The following is a 19,218-nucleotide window of genomic DNA, read 5'->3' on the forward strand; positions in this document are numbered from 1 at the left end:
ACAGCCTTCAAACTCAACCAATTTTTAAACTAAGATTGCTAATTTCCCCGACTTAAGAATAAACCGAACTCGCCACCGGAAGTGGTTACCAATACACATTTCGGGACGAAGATGATTAGTGGCAACATGTAGTTATCGTCGATTTCTTAATACCCTAAATCTTAGCAGAAGAACATTGTCACCAGGAGTCTGAAATTAGGCAATTTTAGATTATCTTAAATATTTTACGCCATCTAGTGTCAATAAAAGCATTAAAATCGAGCCTTTAGTGACATAACTAGTGGTTAGCACTTTCGCCTCGAAGCAAGAGGAGCCGGGTTCGATCCCAGCTTGTGGCCCTGGGTGAAAACTCGGAACAACTCCTTCGGCGTTGAATTTGCAAGTTCTCTCCCCGCTGGTTTAAGGGGTTTTCCCCCGAGCTCTTCGCTTTCCCCTTCCATAAAATCTGGTTTAGGCTAACGGTAATAGTAAGTGTAGAGAGCTGTTGGCTCGCGTGGAATGCAGGGCTTGCCACCTCCCTCCTACGCATTGTAACCCGGCCACCTGAATTAATGGCTTCAAAAGTCGCTTAATGACTTAGGCCTAAGGTGGTGCCTTGGGTATTAGCCTAGCTGATTATCACTCTAAATATTGGTTTCCAGTTTAAAAATTACTGAATTTATTATTAAGGAAAATGACTGATGAAAATATATGCGCCATCATAGTCTGGTTTTCCCCCGGTACAAGAGGGGGAAATAAATGTAAACCACGTGTAACCTATTAGATACTGGGCTGATTTCATATTTGCAGGAGGAAGACACTTACAGTTAAGCCCCGTTTTCGAATAAGATTGTAACGGTCAAAGATTAAGACTTTCAATACAAAATATCTAAATCTTTAGCAACGACATTTTCGAACGCGATTGAGATTACGATTTTCAATTCGAAACTTAAGATATTGCGATAAATTTTAGAAAATCTCTCTCCTAACTCAAACAGATATTTCACTCTTAATCCATTGAACGCGTGACGTTACATATATTTTACAACCAATCAGATATTGTGTAGAAAAGCGTCTGTTCTTTTACCGCGAAATTCTTTCAAGTTCTTGTGTTAGGTAGCAAAATGCCCCCTAAAAGTAAAAAAACGTCAACAAAAGAGTTAAAAGCTTTATTAAAACTACAGGCGAAAGAAAAGAAAGACATTATAAACAACAAGAAAGTTAATACAAGTTGTACAACCCAAAGAAGCTTTATGGAATAGGTCACTACAGGAATACAGAGATGTAGATTTAAAGGCTGTCATGTGGAAACAAATTTCTAAAGAAATGGGAATCTCAGGTAAATTTTAGGAGAATAATTTAGTTTAAAAGAATGAAAGAGTACAGTTCTAAATTTATTAAAGTGGAAGATTGCAAAAGACTATGGAAAACACTATATGATCAATTCCGAGGCTATTATAAGTCCATTACTATTTCCAAAAGTGGTGATGGGCTAGATGATGATATATTTGACGACGTTCAATGGCCTTTCTTTAAATCACTTCTTTTCTTGAAAGACGTTGTTGGAAGTAGAGAGTAACTAAGAAGTTTTAATAGTTTGAATTCATAATGTAATGTTTATTTCTTACATTTTCTAGGACATCATCAAATTTTGATATCCCAATGGATGAAAGTTCAGAAAGTTTTTCCTTTGACACTTCCAAAAATTGCGATGTTACTTATGAAATTGGTGGAAAAGAGTTTAATATTGTTGATGAAAATGATGATATCTATAATGAGGAATTCATGAAAGGCGATGCACTTCAAAATGAGGATATTATTACCACTACTGCAAGCACTATGGCTAAAACTACCGCGCAAGACAAGGAAAAAGGAATCAAGCCACTTAGCAGTACCAGTTCTAATGCACCCAAGGGAATAAGTGGTATAACGAAGAAAATAAAGTTTAAATCTGATGACGAGCCAGTTAATTTTTGCCCACCAGAGATTTTAGAAGCTCTCAAAGTGACAACGAAGTAAGAAAAACTTGTAAAATAATAACAACAAATTAACCAATTAATATTTAGGGAATTAAGCCAAGTGGATGTGGAAAACTCAGAATTTGGAACATATGCAACAAGGCTGTTGAAGAAAACACCAGCAGAGAAGAGACAAGAGTGCGAATTTGAAGTAACTTGTTTTATGATGGCCTATGCTAATTGTCAAAAATAAGAACTTTTCACCTAGAGGTTATCATTTTAAAATGTATTTAATAGTTAAAGGTCAGTTCCTAGTTTAAAATGTATTACGAGTATTTATTGTAAAAAGTTCAGTTTCTAGTTTAAAATGTATTCAAAACTTTGAGTATTCATTGTAAAAGTTCAGTTCATAAATAAAAATTCCATTGTTATTTTAAAAATAAATAAGTTATAATTTTCATATCTTAACAACACTTTTGAGGCTACATTTCAAGTCCATTGCCATTCTACTTCACCGGCTTTACTAACAAAATAACGAGTAAACGCTTGTCTTACATCGAAAGCCTCGACAGTGTAGTTTCTTGCAGCTGTCGCCCTGTGTGAAATAAAAGCCTCAGCTGGTTCGTTTATTAATTCTTGATGCCAACTTCCCGGAATTATATTTCCCAATGAATCTGTCGTGTCAGCATACCCACTCGGACAGTAAAATTTATTTTTCCTGCCTTCTTCCTCTTTCAAAAGATAATTGTGTAAAATAACACAAGCCTTTACAACATTGTCTACATTTTTCGGTTTCAGAAGAAGTGGCCGACGAAATACTCTCCAGCGAGCTGCCAAAATTCCAAAGGCATTTTCAGCACATCGCCTATTGAAATAAATATAAGTTAGGCTGTTTCTATTCTACCAAAATTTGGAGTTTTGGAATTACAATACATAATGCTACGTTTATTAAAAATAGAAAAAGTTGAAAAACGTCCAAAAATATTCCAGGGCTATAAATGAAAAATTGAACACCTTGCACGGCTTAGCCTGCAGTTGAAAATTCTACGACTAGTGTCCAACTCTCTGCCTGGATATGGACGCATAAATTGGGGAAGTAATTGGAACGCCTCGTCTCCGACTAGTACATGAGGAACGTATATATCGCTGTTTGGCAAATATGATTGTTTTGGAAAATTAGCTTTGTTGTTTTGAAGAGCCTGCCCAAACTTCGAAGCCTTGAAAATGCCACCATCAGAATGAGAGCCATACGCTCCAACATCTACTACTAAAAACTTGTAGTTTGCATCGACTACAGCCATTAACACAATTGAATTAAAACCCTAAAATGAAATTTAAAATATAATATAATATTTTCAAATTTTCGATTAAAATTTAAAAAATAAATAAATTACGGGTAAATAAATTGTCTGAAGGCACTTCCAAATAGCCATACATGTTTCCTTAACTATGTTATGAACTGTTGGTACCGCTACTCGAAAGGCAAATGCCATTGAATGATAACTATCACCTGTTGCCAGATACCTTTTTCATATAATATAGAAATTAATGAAACAGCAAGAACACACTAGCTTCACTAATGTAAAGGTATTATTAATAAAAGTATTTAATATTTTTCTCAAGATCAAATCACACACCGACTAACTTAAGAAAAATAAAAGGCTTAAAAGCGTGTGCCAAAGATATTGAAACTGCCCGTAAGTGTGAGATTTTAAAATACCTTTATATTATGGAAACTGGCACATTAAAACTTACCGCCGAGTTAGAGCTAGCCTTTCTCCTGGTTCAATTGAATTTCCTCCTGGTGGATACTTTTTGATTTCAAAATAAATAAGTCCAAGCAATTTATCAAACAGCTGTGGGGACATTCTTGTGTAGTTAGCAAATTTAGAATGGTCGTGTTTTCTCATTGCTGGTAACTAAAACCAGAAAACAAAGTGCCCACTTGGATTAAACAAGTGCCAAGTTACTAATACACATTGGTTTACTTAAGCCTTGTCTACTTACCAGAGTCTTGAAGTGACTTTCTGTCTCTCTATTTTTCCATATAGGATGTACTGGCCAACGTTTTTTCGAATAAGTTCGCTTTTTAGGAACATTTTTAGTATTTAAATATAGTAGTTGAATTAAAAGAAGCTGCCGTCTAATCAATAATACACGACGTCGTCTTTTAACAGAAACCGAGACAGCCATTTTTTAATTTTCTTATGATCGGCCTCGACCCTCAAAGTTACCTTTTGATTTCTATGCCCTCAACCCGAGCGCTCGACCGCCAGGGAGATATCGTGGGAAATATTATCTGATTCGAAAACGCGGTGCGATTGAGATTTTAGATTGGAGCCAAAAAAATTTTTTAACGATTGGAATTACTGAAAATTAAAATCTTAATCTCTAAGATTTTTTTGTTTAATCTTATTCGAAAACGGGGCTTAAGCGCATAAAGACGCATTCGGAGCAAGAGTTAAAATCGTCTCAACGATGTTATTTTCCCGAAATATAAATAAATATATTCTTAATACTGTATAATAGACACGTGACTTACCCAATAATGTTTCCGTAAGTCTTCCTTAGTTGCATGAAATGTTTGTACGGCGTTTTCCCCAGGAATGGAATGTACCCGACCAATGGAAGTCCTTTGGGCCCCGGAGGCAAGCGATACCTTTTCGCATTTCGACTTTTAAGGTAGAGATATCCGATCGCAAACACAACAAAAGAAATGGTAAAGGATTTGACGTCCAAGTATCTCCAAGAGCTATCGATGTCTATTGCGAATCCCATCTCTCACTACCTGCAAAATTGCCAAACCATTTAGCAAACTTAATTACTTTATTACGACTTAAATGAGAATTGTAATAAGTAATAGAGTTTCATTTATAGGTTGTATATAATTTGGCGGATAGCCAGTCAGATTGACCGTGGAGCTACGAATTACTAAGTATATCTATATGAAAAATACCTAAAAATCTAAATCATTGATGTACAACAAATTACTGAATATGTCTTGTCCAGTACTTTGCTGTATCTTTTTTTTATCTAACGTTAATGTAAGTCCACGAACATCTTTTGTTCATAAATCTTATATAACTCTTTCGGTTTTATTTATAGATAATCTAATTTTTAACAAGAGCCAATCGGTTACTCGCAATTTATAAAATAACACTACAAAATTTAAGTTAACATTAGCTGAAAACTATTCGTGAGTTCTGAACCGTTCAACCAGTCCCCATGCGCACTATTCGACAAAAAAAATTCTAGAACTACCCAAATGCAAACTATTCGCAGACAAGAACCTCTTGTTGAACCGTTCGGAACCGTTCTAAATGGTACCTGCTCAAGACCAAGTACTGGCCGGAACTCAAGGTTGAAATCTCTAAAATTCGTCTGCACATCGGGCTGCGTACGTCAAATCGTACGATTCTAATTTGAATGACAACTATTCGTACAAAAGTTCTGAACTATCCAGAACTTTTTCGTGACGTCACAGCTTAGTCCTAGGCCGTTCTCTTAACGGTTCAGAACTCACGAATAGTTTTCAGCTTTTATATCTAATTTTGTAGTACAATTTGAATCCCCCGATTGTCACTATACAGGTTGTGTCAAAAGATTATTGTAGGGGGTGAGTTGAGAAGTATGCCTGGGTTTCCCCCATTTTCCTACGATGGGTTATAAGAGCGCTAGAGAGCTTCAAAGTGTAGCCTACTAGCCCCTGAAAGTAGGCTGCAATAAGCACAAAACCAAGCAGCAGGGAAATGCGATTTGAGAGGTACGATGAATTTGCGAATGCGTGGGAATTGAGATAAATAACACAAAACAAATGAGTAAGTAATTAAACACCGAAGAACAAAGTAGGAGTTACGATAAATGTTCGACGTTTCTTCCTTCAACTCCTAAGCAATGACGAGAGTGTCGAAGGAGGGAATCACGTACATGTTGAAATACACCCGGTGTGTTCCGAATTTGGACCCCCTCTTCCTACCCATCTGCGTGGAAATCGCTGGTTCAGTTCTTCCCGGACCGCTAAGGCAGTGTGAACAGAAGCCACATCGTGCTGCAACCACATTCGTCGCCAAGTCACTAGTGGTACGATATGCAGAAAATTAGGCAAGACATCTTGCTGGAAAACCAGGTTCGAAGTGAGTCGTTGCGGCAACATGTAAGGGCCAACCAAGACTTCTCGAACTATTCCAACCCACATGTTAACCGAGAATCGCTCCTGAAAACCTCGTGTAAACGTGGCATGCAGGGTTTCGAAAGCCCACTCGTGCCGGTTGTGGGTATTGAATGGGCCTTCCCTTCCCAACGTAGCTTCGTCAGTGAAAAGGACGCTTTAAGAACCACCGTGTGAAATCCACTCGCAATGGCCAATCCGCCGGATTTAACGCTTATACTTTCTGTCTTGGAAAGGGGTACTGAAGATTCTCAGTACTCCCATTTCGTGTGCTTATTGACGGGTTGTCGTTGAAAGCCTCTGGCACCTATTCCTCGAACTTTACTTTGCGGGCAGCCTACTTTCAAGGGCCTGTAGGCCACACTTTGAAGCTCTCTCGCGCTCCTTTAACTCATCGTAGGAAATTTCAACTCACTCCCTGCAACTCCTTAAAATGTTTGAATAACCTTTTCAAACACCCTGTATAATAGCTACCCAAAATCGGTCCAAATAAGAGATTTCGTAATTTTTTAAATTATTTCTGCTAAAATTTCTTTAAAAACTTAAATGAAATAATAAACTAAATAATTAATTGAATAATAAATTAAACAATAAATTAAATAATAAATAAATTGGATAACAAATAAATTGAATAATAAATAAATTGGATAACAAATAAATTGAATAATAAATTGAATAATAAACAAATTGAAAAATATATTAAATTATAAATAAATTGAAAAATATATTAAATTTTAAATAAATTTAAAAATAAATTAAATAATAAATAAATTGAACAATAAATTAAATATTAAATAGATTGAATAATAAATTAAATGATAAATAAATAAAATAATAATAATAATGGGTTAGTTTAAATTAAATTAAAAAAAATAATAATAAATAAAATAATATTAAATTAAAAAAATAATAATGAAATGAAATGAAAAGAATGTTTAATGTTTATTAAAACAATACATGGAGTATCAGCAAGTTAATACACGCTTGTTTCAAATAAAACACATAGAAGGATTATATAAAAGGGTATCGTTCAATATATTTAACAACATTCGAAAACAGAAAAAGAAACAATAAAAAACAATGAATATTCTGTTAAATTGAAACTACATAAAAATGAAATAATAGTTATGTAAATTTTAAGTTTTTAAGGTCGGAAATTTTGCAGGAAAATATATCAATCCTGGAAGCAAACTTATTAGCTGTTTTTTGAATTCGGTTAACGGGGTCCAATGAACAAATTTTAGTTTTAAACAAACTTGTGTTTCGAATTGCGTAGTTTGGAACAGACAGATTTAAATGTGATAATATCATAATAGGTTAGGACAAGGAATTATATTATTAACTAATTTGTACAAAAATGCAAGTTCCACTTGTTTACGAGAATTATACCATGTGTTTAAGCCAAAATCTTCGAGCATATTTAAATAATTGTATTTACGAGTGTTTTTTAAAAAGAAGAAATAAAGATTGTCGATAAATTTTCTTTGAATTGCTTCAATTTTTAACAAAAGGTAGTCGCTACAACCACCCCAAACTAAGGAACCAAACATCGCTCTTGAGCGAACAAGGGCCTGAAATAGTAAAACAAAATGACGAGAAGATCTTATATTTCTCGCGAGTTTGAGTACTACACCCAACAAGCGTTTACAGGAACCTCATTTGGTGCTATCATGTCGAGATACAGCTATTCCGTTTAAGTGATATGAATTCCTAATCGTATTGGTTTTCCTACTAAACGATACAAGTACCGATTTAGTTGGGTTTATCGGCAAATTGTTAATTGAGCACCAATTATTTAAAGAGCTCAAGTCATTTTGAAGTAAGTGACAATCTGTGATGTTTCTTATTGTACGGCCAATTTTGTTGTCGTCGGCGAATTGATAGATATTAGCGTGAATAACATGAAATTGGAGATCGTAAATGTATAAATTAAAAAATAATGGTCCTAATGAGGATCCTTGCGGTACGCCACACTTAACAGGGTAATTAACATCTGTGACAAAACCATTACATTTTATAAAATTAACCCGATTACTTAAATAGTCTCTTACCCAATCCAAAATGAAAACATGCAGGCCGTACCGTTTGAGGAGAAAACTGCGCGACACTCTATCACATGCTTTGGCCAGATCTAAATATATTACGTCTACCTGTTGGTTATTTACTATTTTTGGCACTAAATTATTTAGGAAAGAAACTTGGTTGGTTTCTACACTTTTCCCTTTGTGAATCCGTGTTGACATGGATTTGGAAAAGTGTTAAACCATGTTGATAAGTGTTCATGTATAATGCTATCGAAAATTTTGGCAAAAACACAAAGTAACGAGATTGGACGATAGTTTTTGGGGTCAGCAGCGAAACCACTTTTAAAAATGGGACTTACGATAACTTTTTTCCACAACGAAGGAATTTTTTTTACTTTTTAGGGATAAATTAAAAATATGTCATAGTAACGGTACAAAAATGTCACCACACCCCTTTACGATGAAGGGAGGTATTTTATCAATACCAGTAGAAAAAGTAAGTTTTAACTTTAAAACTGAATTTTTTATATCGTCTTCTCGCAGAATAATTGAACTATAGTTATTTGAAAATAATTTAGTGGTATCGTAATCGAATTCTTGATCAAATTTAACAGTGTCAACTGCTATATTAGAAAAATTATTTAAAAATGTTTCAGCGAGCTCAACGGGGCTGGTAACAAATTTACCGTTACATTTTAGTCGTATATCCATTGGTTTACTTTTGACATTGCGATTAACATATTAATAATAAATAAAATAATAAATAAATTAAAAAATATAATAAATTTAAAAATAAATTAAATAATAAATTGAATAGTAAATTAAGAAATAAATTTGTTAGTAAATTGAATAATATATTAATTAATAAATAAATTGAATAATAAATTAAATAATAAATGAATTGAATAATATATTAATTAATAAATAAATTGAATAATAAATTAAATAATAAATGAATTGAATAATAAATTAAATATTAAATAAATTGAATAATAAATTAAATATTAAATAAATTGAATAATATTTTAAATGATAAATAAATTTAATAGTAAATTAAAAAATAAATTTATAAATAAATTGGATAATAAATTGAATATTAAATTAAATATTAAATTAAATATTAAATAAATTGAATAATAAAGAAAATAATAAATTGAATAGTAAATTAAAAAATAAATTTATTAGTAAATTGAATAATATATTAAATAATAAATAAATTGAATAGTAAATTCAAAAATAAATTTATTTGTAAATTGAATAATATATTAAATAATAAATAAATTGAATAATAAATTAAATAATAAATGAATAGAATAGTAAATTAAATAATAAATGAATTGAATAATAAATTAAATATTAAATAAATTGAATAATAAATTAAATATTAAATAAATTGAATAATATTTTAAATGATAAATAAATTGAATAATAAATGGAATAGTGAATTAAAAAATAAATTTATAAATTAATTGGATAATAAATTTAATAATAAATAAAATATTAAATAAATTAAACAATAAATTAAATAATAAATTCATAAATAAATTGGATAATAAATTGAATTATAGATTAAATAATAAATTGAATTATAGATTAAATAATAAATTGAATTATAGATTAAATAATAAATTGAATTATAGATTAAATAACAAATTGAATATTTAATTGAATAGTGGAATGAATAATAAATTAAATAATAAATAATTTAAAAATTGAATAATTAATTTAATAAAAAGTTGTTACAATCTTATTTTAACAAAAATAAGTTTGTTCTGCCTAACATAATTTGAGCGTGGAATCGATATGAATGTAAAAATATAAAAAAATATTGTAAAGTTTTTAAAAGTTTTTAAATAAACGCTAACCCCGCTTGACGGGTTAGTTAAAAAAAAGTTGAATACAAAATTGAAAGATCGATTGGATAATAAGTTGAATACAAAATTGAATAATCAATTAAATAATAAATAAAATGAATAATTTTAAATTAAATGATAAATTGAATAATAAATTGAATAATAAATTCAATAACAAATTGAATAAAAAAATTGAATAATAAATAGAATAATAAATTAAATAATAAATTTAATGAAATGAAATGAAATAAAATATTTACTTTAACGTGCATAACAACAGTGCAAAGTACACCAAAAAGGTTACACACAGAGGTTGAAATATATATATACAATGGTTAAATACACTTTGCTAAAGAAATATACATCATGAATGATACTTGAATAAAACATATTAACACACTTTAAAATTTCGATGAAGAGTTATAATTGGTAAAATAATGTTACAAGTGTTCAAATAAAATAACAATTTTGATAAAGAAATATACAAAATAGAAAAATTAATAATGTGAGAATCGTAGTATTATATGATTATTTGTTTTCTGTAAGTTTCAAAATTTCGGAAATTTTACAGCTAAAAATGTCTAACGTATCAGAGTAGTGGTTACAGGTGTTCTGCATACGTAGAATAGGAGAAACTATGGGGTCTTTAGAGAATGTAATTTTTTGTCGGCTAATATGATTGGGGACGTGAAACATTAAAGAACTAGTTAAATCTATACATTGTAAATTTGAAATGTTTTTTTTGTAAAAACAAGAGTTCACGTTTTCTTAAAAAAAGTAAAACGGTATCCATGCTCAAGAGGTTTAATAAATATTTATAAATATATGGCTTTTTGTATAAAAAATAAGTGTGGGAAAGCTCTATCAATTTGCGTTGTACGTTTTCTACATTCTGGAGTAAGTAGCCCGCGCACCCGCCCCACGAGAGCATACCATATTTGAGTTTTGTTCGCACTAATGACAAGTATAGTGTTTTGAAGCATTTTATAGACCCGAGGTCACGGGATAGTCGCAATAATCCGTATAATAATCGTCGGGACCGGCCAACCACACTCGAAATTTGCTCCCGAAAGAACAACCCCTCATCCAATAAAATTAAAATTAACTAATTAATAATAAATTTATAATTAATTAATAATTAATTTAATAATAAATTTAATAATAAATTTAATAATAAATTGAAAAATAAATTTAATAATTAATTGAATAATGAATTTAATAATAAATTGAATAATAAATTGAATAATGACTTTAATAATAAATTTAATAATAAATTAAATGATAAATAAATTGAATAATAAATAGAATAATAAATAGAATAATAAATAGAATAATAAATTGAATAATAAATTGAATAATAAATTGATTATAAATTGAATAATAAATTTAATAATAAATTGAATAATAAATTGAAAAAAAAATTGAATAATTAATTGAATAATGAATTGAATAATAAATTAAATAATTAATTAAATAATAAATAAATTGAATAATAAATTTAATAATAAATTAAATGATAAATAAATTGAATAATAAAATGAATAATAAATTGAATAGTAAATTGAATAATTATTTAAAAAATAAATTGAATAGTAAATTGAATAATTATTTAAAAAATAAATTGAATAGTAAATTGAATAATTATTTAAAAAATAAATTGAATAGTAAATTGAATAATTATTTAAAAAATTAATTGAATAGTAAATTGAATAATTATTTAAAAAATTAATTGAATAGTAAATTGAATAATTATTTAAAAAATTAATTGAATAGTAAATTGAATAATTATTTAAAAAATAAATTTATTAATAAATTGGATAATAAATTGAATAATAAATCAAATGATAAAATAAGTTAACTCAAGGTACAACAAAATACATAGTTTTTAGAAAACAAGGTAAAAATATTTTCGAAGAAAAATAGATACTTATCAATAAAAACCTTTAAATTACAGATAAAACAATACAAATACCTGATACTGGGTTTATGGTTCGACACTTTAACCTTACATGGAATGAACCTAAGGCTATAATACCTCGCACAACTGTTCTGAAGTATGCCACTCTCTTTTACATTCATGGAGAACACGACTAACAACAAACAAGATCGATTAAAAATAATTAAAAACCGTATTATTCGCTCGATTAATAATGTCCCTTACCTTCCACATATAAAAGGCTTTTCTTAAAAACCAATATACTAAATGATAAAGGCGGTTAAACTTTAGCATGCAAGATTCGGACTTCCCTGCTAAGGTTATTCTCATAGCGAGAGAAAATTATATAAAGTAAGAACCACTGTATGTACAAAAATAAGATTGGTTAAAATACTAGACGACTATTTTCGCGTCCCATTCGGGAGCTTTATAAGAAATTTAAGGTTACACTGCCGTTAAACAACAAATACTTATTATAATTTAATGATAATTTATCACGTTTTACGTTAACTTAAAAATAGCAGTTTCTGTAAATATGAAACAACATTTTTAAGATCCCCCATGCAACGTTATTTTAAGAGGTCAATTACAATAAAAATTTTAAAAAATAAAATGCATTTTTTTAATGATTTAACCTTTATTCCTTTTATTAAAATTTTTAATTCAATATCACGATAAAAAGCTCAGACGTTGGCAGCTGATTTAGGCCTTTAATTCCATTATCATTTTTAATGATAATATCAAGTACAATCTGTTACTATAAAGGATTTTATGCAGCTCTTACATGTAGCTACAACTCAATGCTGGTAGTGAATGCTTGTTTATTTTTATAAAAACGACAGTTCATTATATGGGTTATTAATTTTATAACTTTTATATTTATTACTATTTGATATTCAATCTTACTATAATTTTATAAGTTATTATATTTATTACTATTTTATATTTAATCTTAATATAATATTATTTAATATATTTATTATTATTTTATATTTAATCGTACCATAATATTATTATTTATTACATTTATTACTATTTTATATTCAATCTTACCATAATATTATTAGTTATTATATTTATTACTATTTTATATTTATTCTTACAATTATATTATTATGTATTATATTTATTACTAATTTATATTTAGTCGTGCCATAATATTATTATTTATTACATTTATTACTATTTTATATTTAATCTTACTGTAATATTATTATTTATTATATTTAATACTATTTCATATTCAATCTTACCATAATATTATTAGTTATTATATTTATTACTATTTTATATTTATTCTTACAATTATATTATTATGTATTATATTTATTACTAATTTATATTTAGTCGTGCCATAATATTATTATTTATTACATTTATTACTATTTTATATTTAATCTTACTATAATATTATTATTTATTATATTTAATACTATTTTATATTTAATCTTAATATATTTTTATTATTTATTACATTTTTCACTTTTAATTTTTATTCTTACTTTAAAATTTTAATTTATTATATTAATTAAAAGTACGAAAATGTCTACAGAAAAACAAAGTTTGTACGTACCAAGGCAACACCGTAAAATTGAACGAGAAACACAATAAGAGAAAGCGCAAAAATACGATGTTATCTTTCTAGATGCATAAGATTGAATGTACGTCTGGAGGAGAAAACCGGTAATTCCGCAATTACTTAAGCAGGACTGCTGGGAATTAGGCCCCTACGAATATAAGGTACCAGAATGATTAACCCGAGCTCTCACAATTCCACCTAACAAAACTTGTTTAGTCTTGATATTGTGTAAGCGGCAGAGAAGATTAAAAGTAGGAATAGAAGCCCGTTTAAAAACCTCTTACCCACGTCCTTTTATGTAGTTGTAACGGGAAGTTACAGATAGTTTCAATTCCTCGTGAAGTTTCTAGTTTTAATATTTTTTCTTCGTAAAGGGTAAGTTTATTACAAACTGTTTTTACAATTACAATTCTACGCCGCTGTCAGAAATAATAACACCAGTGAGGGGCATTTATCCAAAATCCAAAAATCCCTTCTCAGCTCAAACCCCGCTCATGCCAACTTGATATGTTTATCTCTCAAGTCTTTCTAGGGAGATGTTTTTAATGTTTAGCACGTTTTAAACGTGATTACTTCTAGCTCACCTCTTCTTTCGCTCAATGTTCTAACGAACGTGCATGCTCTTTCATTCGCTTTTCGATTACCGCTAAGGTTCTCTGCTCACATCAATGAAAAAGAATAGATTCCACTCATTTCATCAAACAGCTCAGCGAAAATAGAAATTTAGCTACCGTACTTTAAACCTTCTTATATTTCAGCAACACAGTACAATTTAAATATACTAAAATTCCGAAATGCTAATCACCATCCGCTTATCTAGGTTTGGAGAGAGTTCAAAAGTGAAAACGACACTCTTTTCTCTGTCTCAATCAATTACTAAGTGAACGGCTCATTTCTGGGGTCTCATAGTTCCCCTCTTCTGCTCATTTAAAGTTCCACGTAATCGTTTTAATTTTAAATTTAGAGCTACATAATCAGTTGTTTTGCGAGGCGGGAATGTATGCCAGAGTTACGTGACGGAAGACACAAATTTTTCAAATGATTCTGTTTTAATTATTCTAAATCTTGAATTTCTGATTATCCGTACATAAGTAGCTTAATACTAATATAGCTATATACTAATAAAAATGTTTATCTCACTCTGACTACAAACGCTCCGATCCACTCTAAAAAGAGTGCACAATGCCCATCTCACCTGAGCAACATATCATTATGCAGATGAGTTTCGTAAACGCAACGTTTCCTTATTTGAAAACATTTAAAATTAAAAATGCAAATTTCGGTCTTAGAAAACGTTGTTCATGTATATATTTGATCATGCCTCGTTGTACAACACGTGCGCTTACGACAACATTAAAATATGGATAATATTTATTTCACCATCACTTTCACGTTTGAATATTCTGAATGATAGTAACATAAATAAAAAAAGTATTGCAATTTCGCTCCTTAACGAAAAAAGTGCTCGCGGTGTCAACTTACGCCCTACAAATAAAACTAACTTAATCACGTGACTATGTAATTCAGTGACTCACACTCATGCACAAAGGGGGGAAGGAAAATATAGCGGCATTTATTGAAAGGTCTATTAGGATAAAATAATAAATATCAACAACCCTATACATGTAGGAGATAAATAGATATATTAAGTTCTTTAGTTCTTTAGTTCTTTATTAGCTTAACAAAAGGTCAGAGACCCATCACGTCAAGACAGTGAGAAATGAGATATGTACAGTCAATAAGCAAAAACAATATACATACAACGAAAAAGGGTAATACAATTGTAAAATAAAATAGCTTGAGAGATTATGGACACTAAAGCCCCATTTTCATGCTCGCTGGTAGCGGGTAAAAATCGACAAAATCCGCTTCCGTTACACACTTGTTCACTTTCCGCGTCTATCTGTTTCAAACAGATATTTTAGATTAATTTTCACGCTTGCGAGTGGCGGATGCGGATTTTGACGATTTTTATCCGCTACCAGCGAGCATGAAAAATGGGCCTTAAGTCATAGAGTTCGAGATAGTTCGCCCACTCCTTCCGGAATAGAGTTTGCACGGGAATGCCCTTAAGATGGTCTGGCAAGGAATTCCAGTGATGTCCTGGGTGCTTCCTCGTAGTATGTCATAGCTAAACCCCACCTTGAAACGGCGGCCATGACATTATTTGACGTCAAAGATCACGAGGCAAAACGAAATAACAACCTGAGCACCACGCGCTTTTTATCGTCGTAGCCGACGTATACTTGTTACCATAGCCACGAACAAATTCCATACCCACGAGCGAACAACGAATTACAAAATGTTCAACCTATTTTGAGAAATAGAAAATAACACCTAATTGACGATTTCAAAATTACATTTTGACGCGCGAAACGTTAGTTTACGTTACGAGATATACCAACCAGGCTTATTTAACTGATTTTATACCATAACATGAATTTTAAGGTCCAACAATATGGGCTGGAAATTCACTCGCATATGTGCGGGGCGTACTTTGTAAATACCTATAATTTCGAATTTTAAATTACTTATGTACACTTCCACGTCCGTCAGTAAAATACCGAAGAACCTTCAAATCGTTCATTCCACTTTTGAAGTGCCTGACCTGCATCCACGCGCTCTCTCCGACATTTACTCCTCGCTTTTACTGGATAATAACCTCGGCACACAAACTACCAAAGTCGGTTATAGTCCTAGGCTTAGGAACTTAAGCCTTGAAATCGTGCTACAAAAATGATTATCATATGGAGTTAATCTTAACTCGTTTTCCAATATCTTCGAATCAGACACAAGTTTTTACATTCTGCTGTTTAATTTGTTACTAAACATTTTTTTTGGGCAGTGCCGTCTTTACAGCTGTGGGCGCCCTTGGAAAAACAAATTTTGGGCCCTTACTACGGCACTTCCCATAGGGTACCTTGAGGCGTAACGCAAGGATTAAACCCAAGAACCGCGACCGAGTAGAAAATTAAAAAATATTTTAAACTAAACTAAAAGCCATTGGCCAATATATTTTTTACAAAACCACGTGTTCATAGAAAAGATTTTTTACAATTAAGTTAATGCGGTTATTTTCATATGGTCAACTAACATACCTTTACACTACCTCCATCGTACAATAAAAGATTTGATTTAGGTAGCGCTTCTTCATTTTGAGAAGTCTGAGTAACAGTACTACCAATAGCTGAAGTTGATGTTGATTCTTCATTTTGAGGAGCAGAACTACAAGAAGCTGAAATTGATCTTTCATTTTGAGGAGGCTGAGGTACAGTACTATCAATAACTGAAGTTGATCTTTCATTTTGAGAAGTCTGAGTAACAGTACTACCAATAGCTGAATTTGATGTTGATTCTTCATTTTGAAGAGCAGAACTACAAGAAGCTGAAATTGATCTTTCATTTTGAGGAGGCTGAGGTACAGTACTATCAATAACTGAAGTTGATCTTTCATTTTGAGAAGTCTGAGTAACAGTACTACAAATAGCTGAAGTTGATGTTGATTCGTCGTTTTGAGGAGCAGAACTACAAGAAGCTGAAATTGATCTTTCATTTTGAGGAGGCTGAGGTACAGTACTATCAATAACTGAAGTTGATCTTTCATTTTGAGAAGTCTGAGTAACAGTACTACAAATAGCTGAAGTTGATGTTGATTCGTCGTTTTGAGGAGCAGAACTACAAGAAGCTAAAGTTGATCTTTCATTTTTTGAAGGCTGAGGAACAGTACTACCAATAGCTGAATTTGATGTTGATTCTTCATTTTGAAGAGCAGAACTACAAGAAGCTGAAATTGATCTTTCATTTTGAGGAGGCTGAGGTACAGTACTATCAATAACTGAAGTTGATCTTTCATTTTGAGAAGTCTGAGTAACAGTACTACAAATAGCTGAAGTTGATGTTGATTCGTCGTTTTGAGGAGCAGAACTACAAGAAGCTGAAATTGATCTTTCATTTTGAGGAGGCTGAGGTACAGTACTATCAATAACTGAAGTTGATCTTTCATTTTGAGAAGTCTGAGTAACAGTACTACAAATAGCTGAAGTTGATGTTGATTCGTCGTTTTGAGGAGCAGAACTACAAGAAGCTGAAATTGATCTTTCATTTTGAGGAGGCTGAGGTACAGTACTATCAATAACTGAAGTTGATCTTTCATTTTGAGAAGTCTGAGTAACAGTACTACCAATAGCTGAATTTGATGTTGATTCTTCATTTTGAAGAGCAGAACTACAAGAAGCTGAAATTGATCTTTCATTTTGAGGAGGCTGAGGTACAGTACTATCAATAACTGAAGTTGATCTTTCATTTTGAGAAGTCTGAGTAACAGTACTACCAATAGCTGAATTTGATGTTGATTCTTCATTTTGAAGAGCAGAACTACAAGAAGCTGAAATTGATCTTTCATTTTGAGGAGGCTGAGGTACAGTACTATCAATAACTGAAGTTGATCTTTCATTTTGATAAGTCTGAGTAACAGTACTACCAATAGCTGAATTTGATGTTGATTCTTCATTTTGAAGAGCAGAACTACAAGAAGCTGAAATTGATCTTTCATTTTGAGGAGGCTGAGGTACAGTACTATCAATAACTGAAGTTGATCTTTCATTTTGAGAAGTCTGAGTAACAGTACTACAAATAGCTGAAGTTGATGTTGATTCGTCGTTTTGAGGAGCAGAACTACAAGAAGCTGAAATTGATCTTTCATTTTGAGGAGGCTGAGGTACAGTACTATCAATAACTGAAGTTGATCTTTCATTTTGAGAAGTCTGAGTAACAGTACTACCAATAGCTGAATTTGATGTTGATTCTTCATTTTGAAGAGCAGAACTACAAGAAGCTGAAATTGATCTTTCATTTTGAGGAGGCTGAGGTACAGTACTATCAATAACTGAAGTTGATCTTTCATTTTGAGAAGTCTGAGTAACAGTACTACCAATAGCTGAATTTGATGTTGATTCTTCATTTTGAAGAGCAGAACTACAAGAAGCTGAAATTGATCTTTCATTTTGAGGAGGCTGAGGTACAGTACTATCAATAACTGAAGTTGATCTTTCATTTTGAGAAGTCTGAGTAACAGTACTACCAATAGCTGAATTTGATGTTGATTCTTCATTTTGAAGAGCAGAACTACAAGAAGCTGAAATTGATCTTTCATTTTGAGGAGGCTGAGGTACAGTACTATCAATAACTGAAGTTGATCTTTCATTTTGAGAAGTCTGAGTAACAGTACTACCAATAGCTGAATTTGATGTTGATTCTTCATTTTGAAGAGCAGAACTACAAGAAGCTGAAATTGATCTTTCATTTTGAGGAGGCTGAGGTACAGTACTATCAATAACTGAAGTTGATCTTTCATTTTGAGAAGTCTGAGTAACAGTACTACCAATAGCTGAATTTGATGTTGATTCTTCATTTTGAAGAGCAGAACTACAAGAAGCTGAAATTGATCTTTCATTTTGAGGAGGCTGAGGTACAGTACTATCAATAACTGAAGTTGATCTTTCATTTTGAGAAGTCTGAGTAACAGTACTACAAATAGCTGAAGTTGATGTTGATTCGTCGTTTTGAGGAGCAGAACTACAAGAAGCTGAAATTGATCTTTCATTTTGAGGAGGCTGAGGTACAGTACTATCAATAACTGAAGTTGATCTTTCATTTTGAGAAGTCTGAGTAACAGTACTACCAATAGCTGAATTTGATGTTGATTCTTCATTTTGAAGAGCA

At 31.0% G+C, this 19,218-nt stretch overlaps 1 protein-coding gene across 1 annotated transcript in view; it reads right to left on the reverse strand.

Moving 5' to 3' along the window:
• Positions 1 to 13,568, reverse strand: part of LOC149945801 (cytochrome P450 2J3-like) — a 28,923-nt gene extending 15,355 nt beyond the window's left edge. The window contains exons 1-2 of the mRNA XM_090174644.1: positions 13,492 to 13,568; positions 4,480 to 4,725 (exon numbers count right to left, since the gene is read on the reverse strand). Of these exons, the coding sequence (XP_090030770.1) occupies positions 4,480 to 4,715 (236 nt within the window). The 5' untranslated portion in view covers positions 4,716 to 4,725; positions 13,492 to 13,568. The remainder of the gene's footprint in view (positions 1 to 4,479; positions 4,726 to 13,491) is intronic.
• Positions 13,569 to 19,218: the final 5,650 nt, after the last annotated feature.

This window comes from Leiobunum rupestre, chromosome 5 (genome assembly GCF_980474605.1).
Source record: "Leiobunum rupestre chromosome 5, qqLeiRupe1.1.hap1, whole genome shotgun sequence".
Lineage (NCBI taxonomy): Eukaryota > Metazoa > Arthropoda > Arachnida > Opiliones > Sclerosomatidae > Leiobunum > Leiobunum rupestre.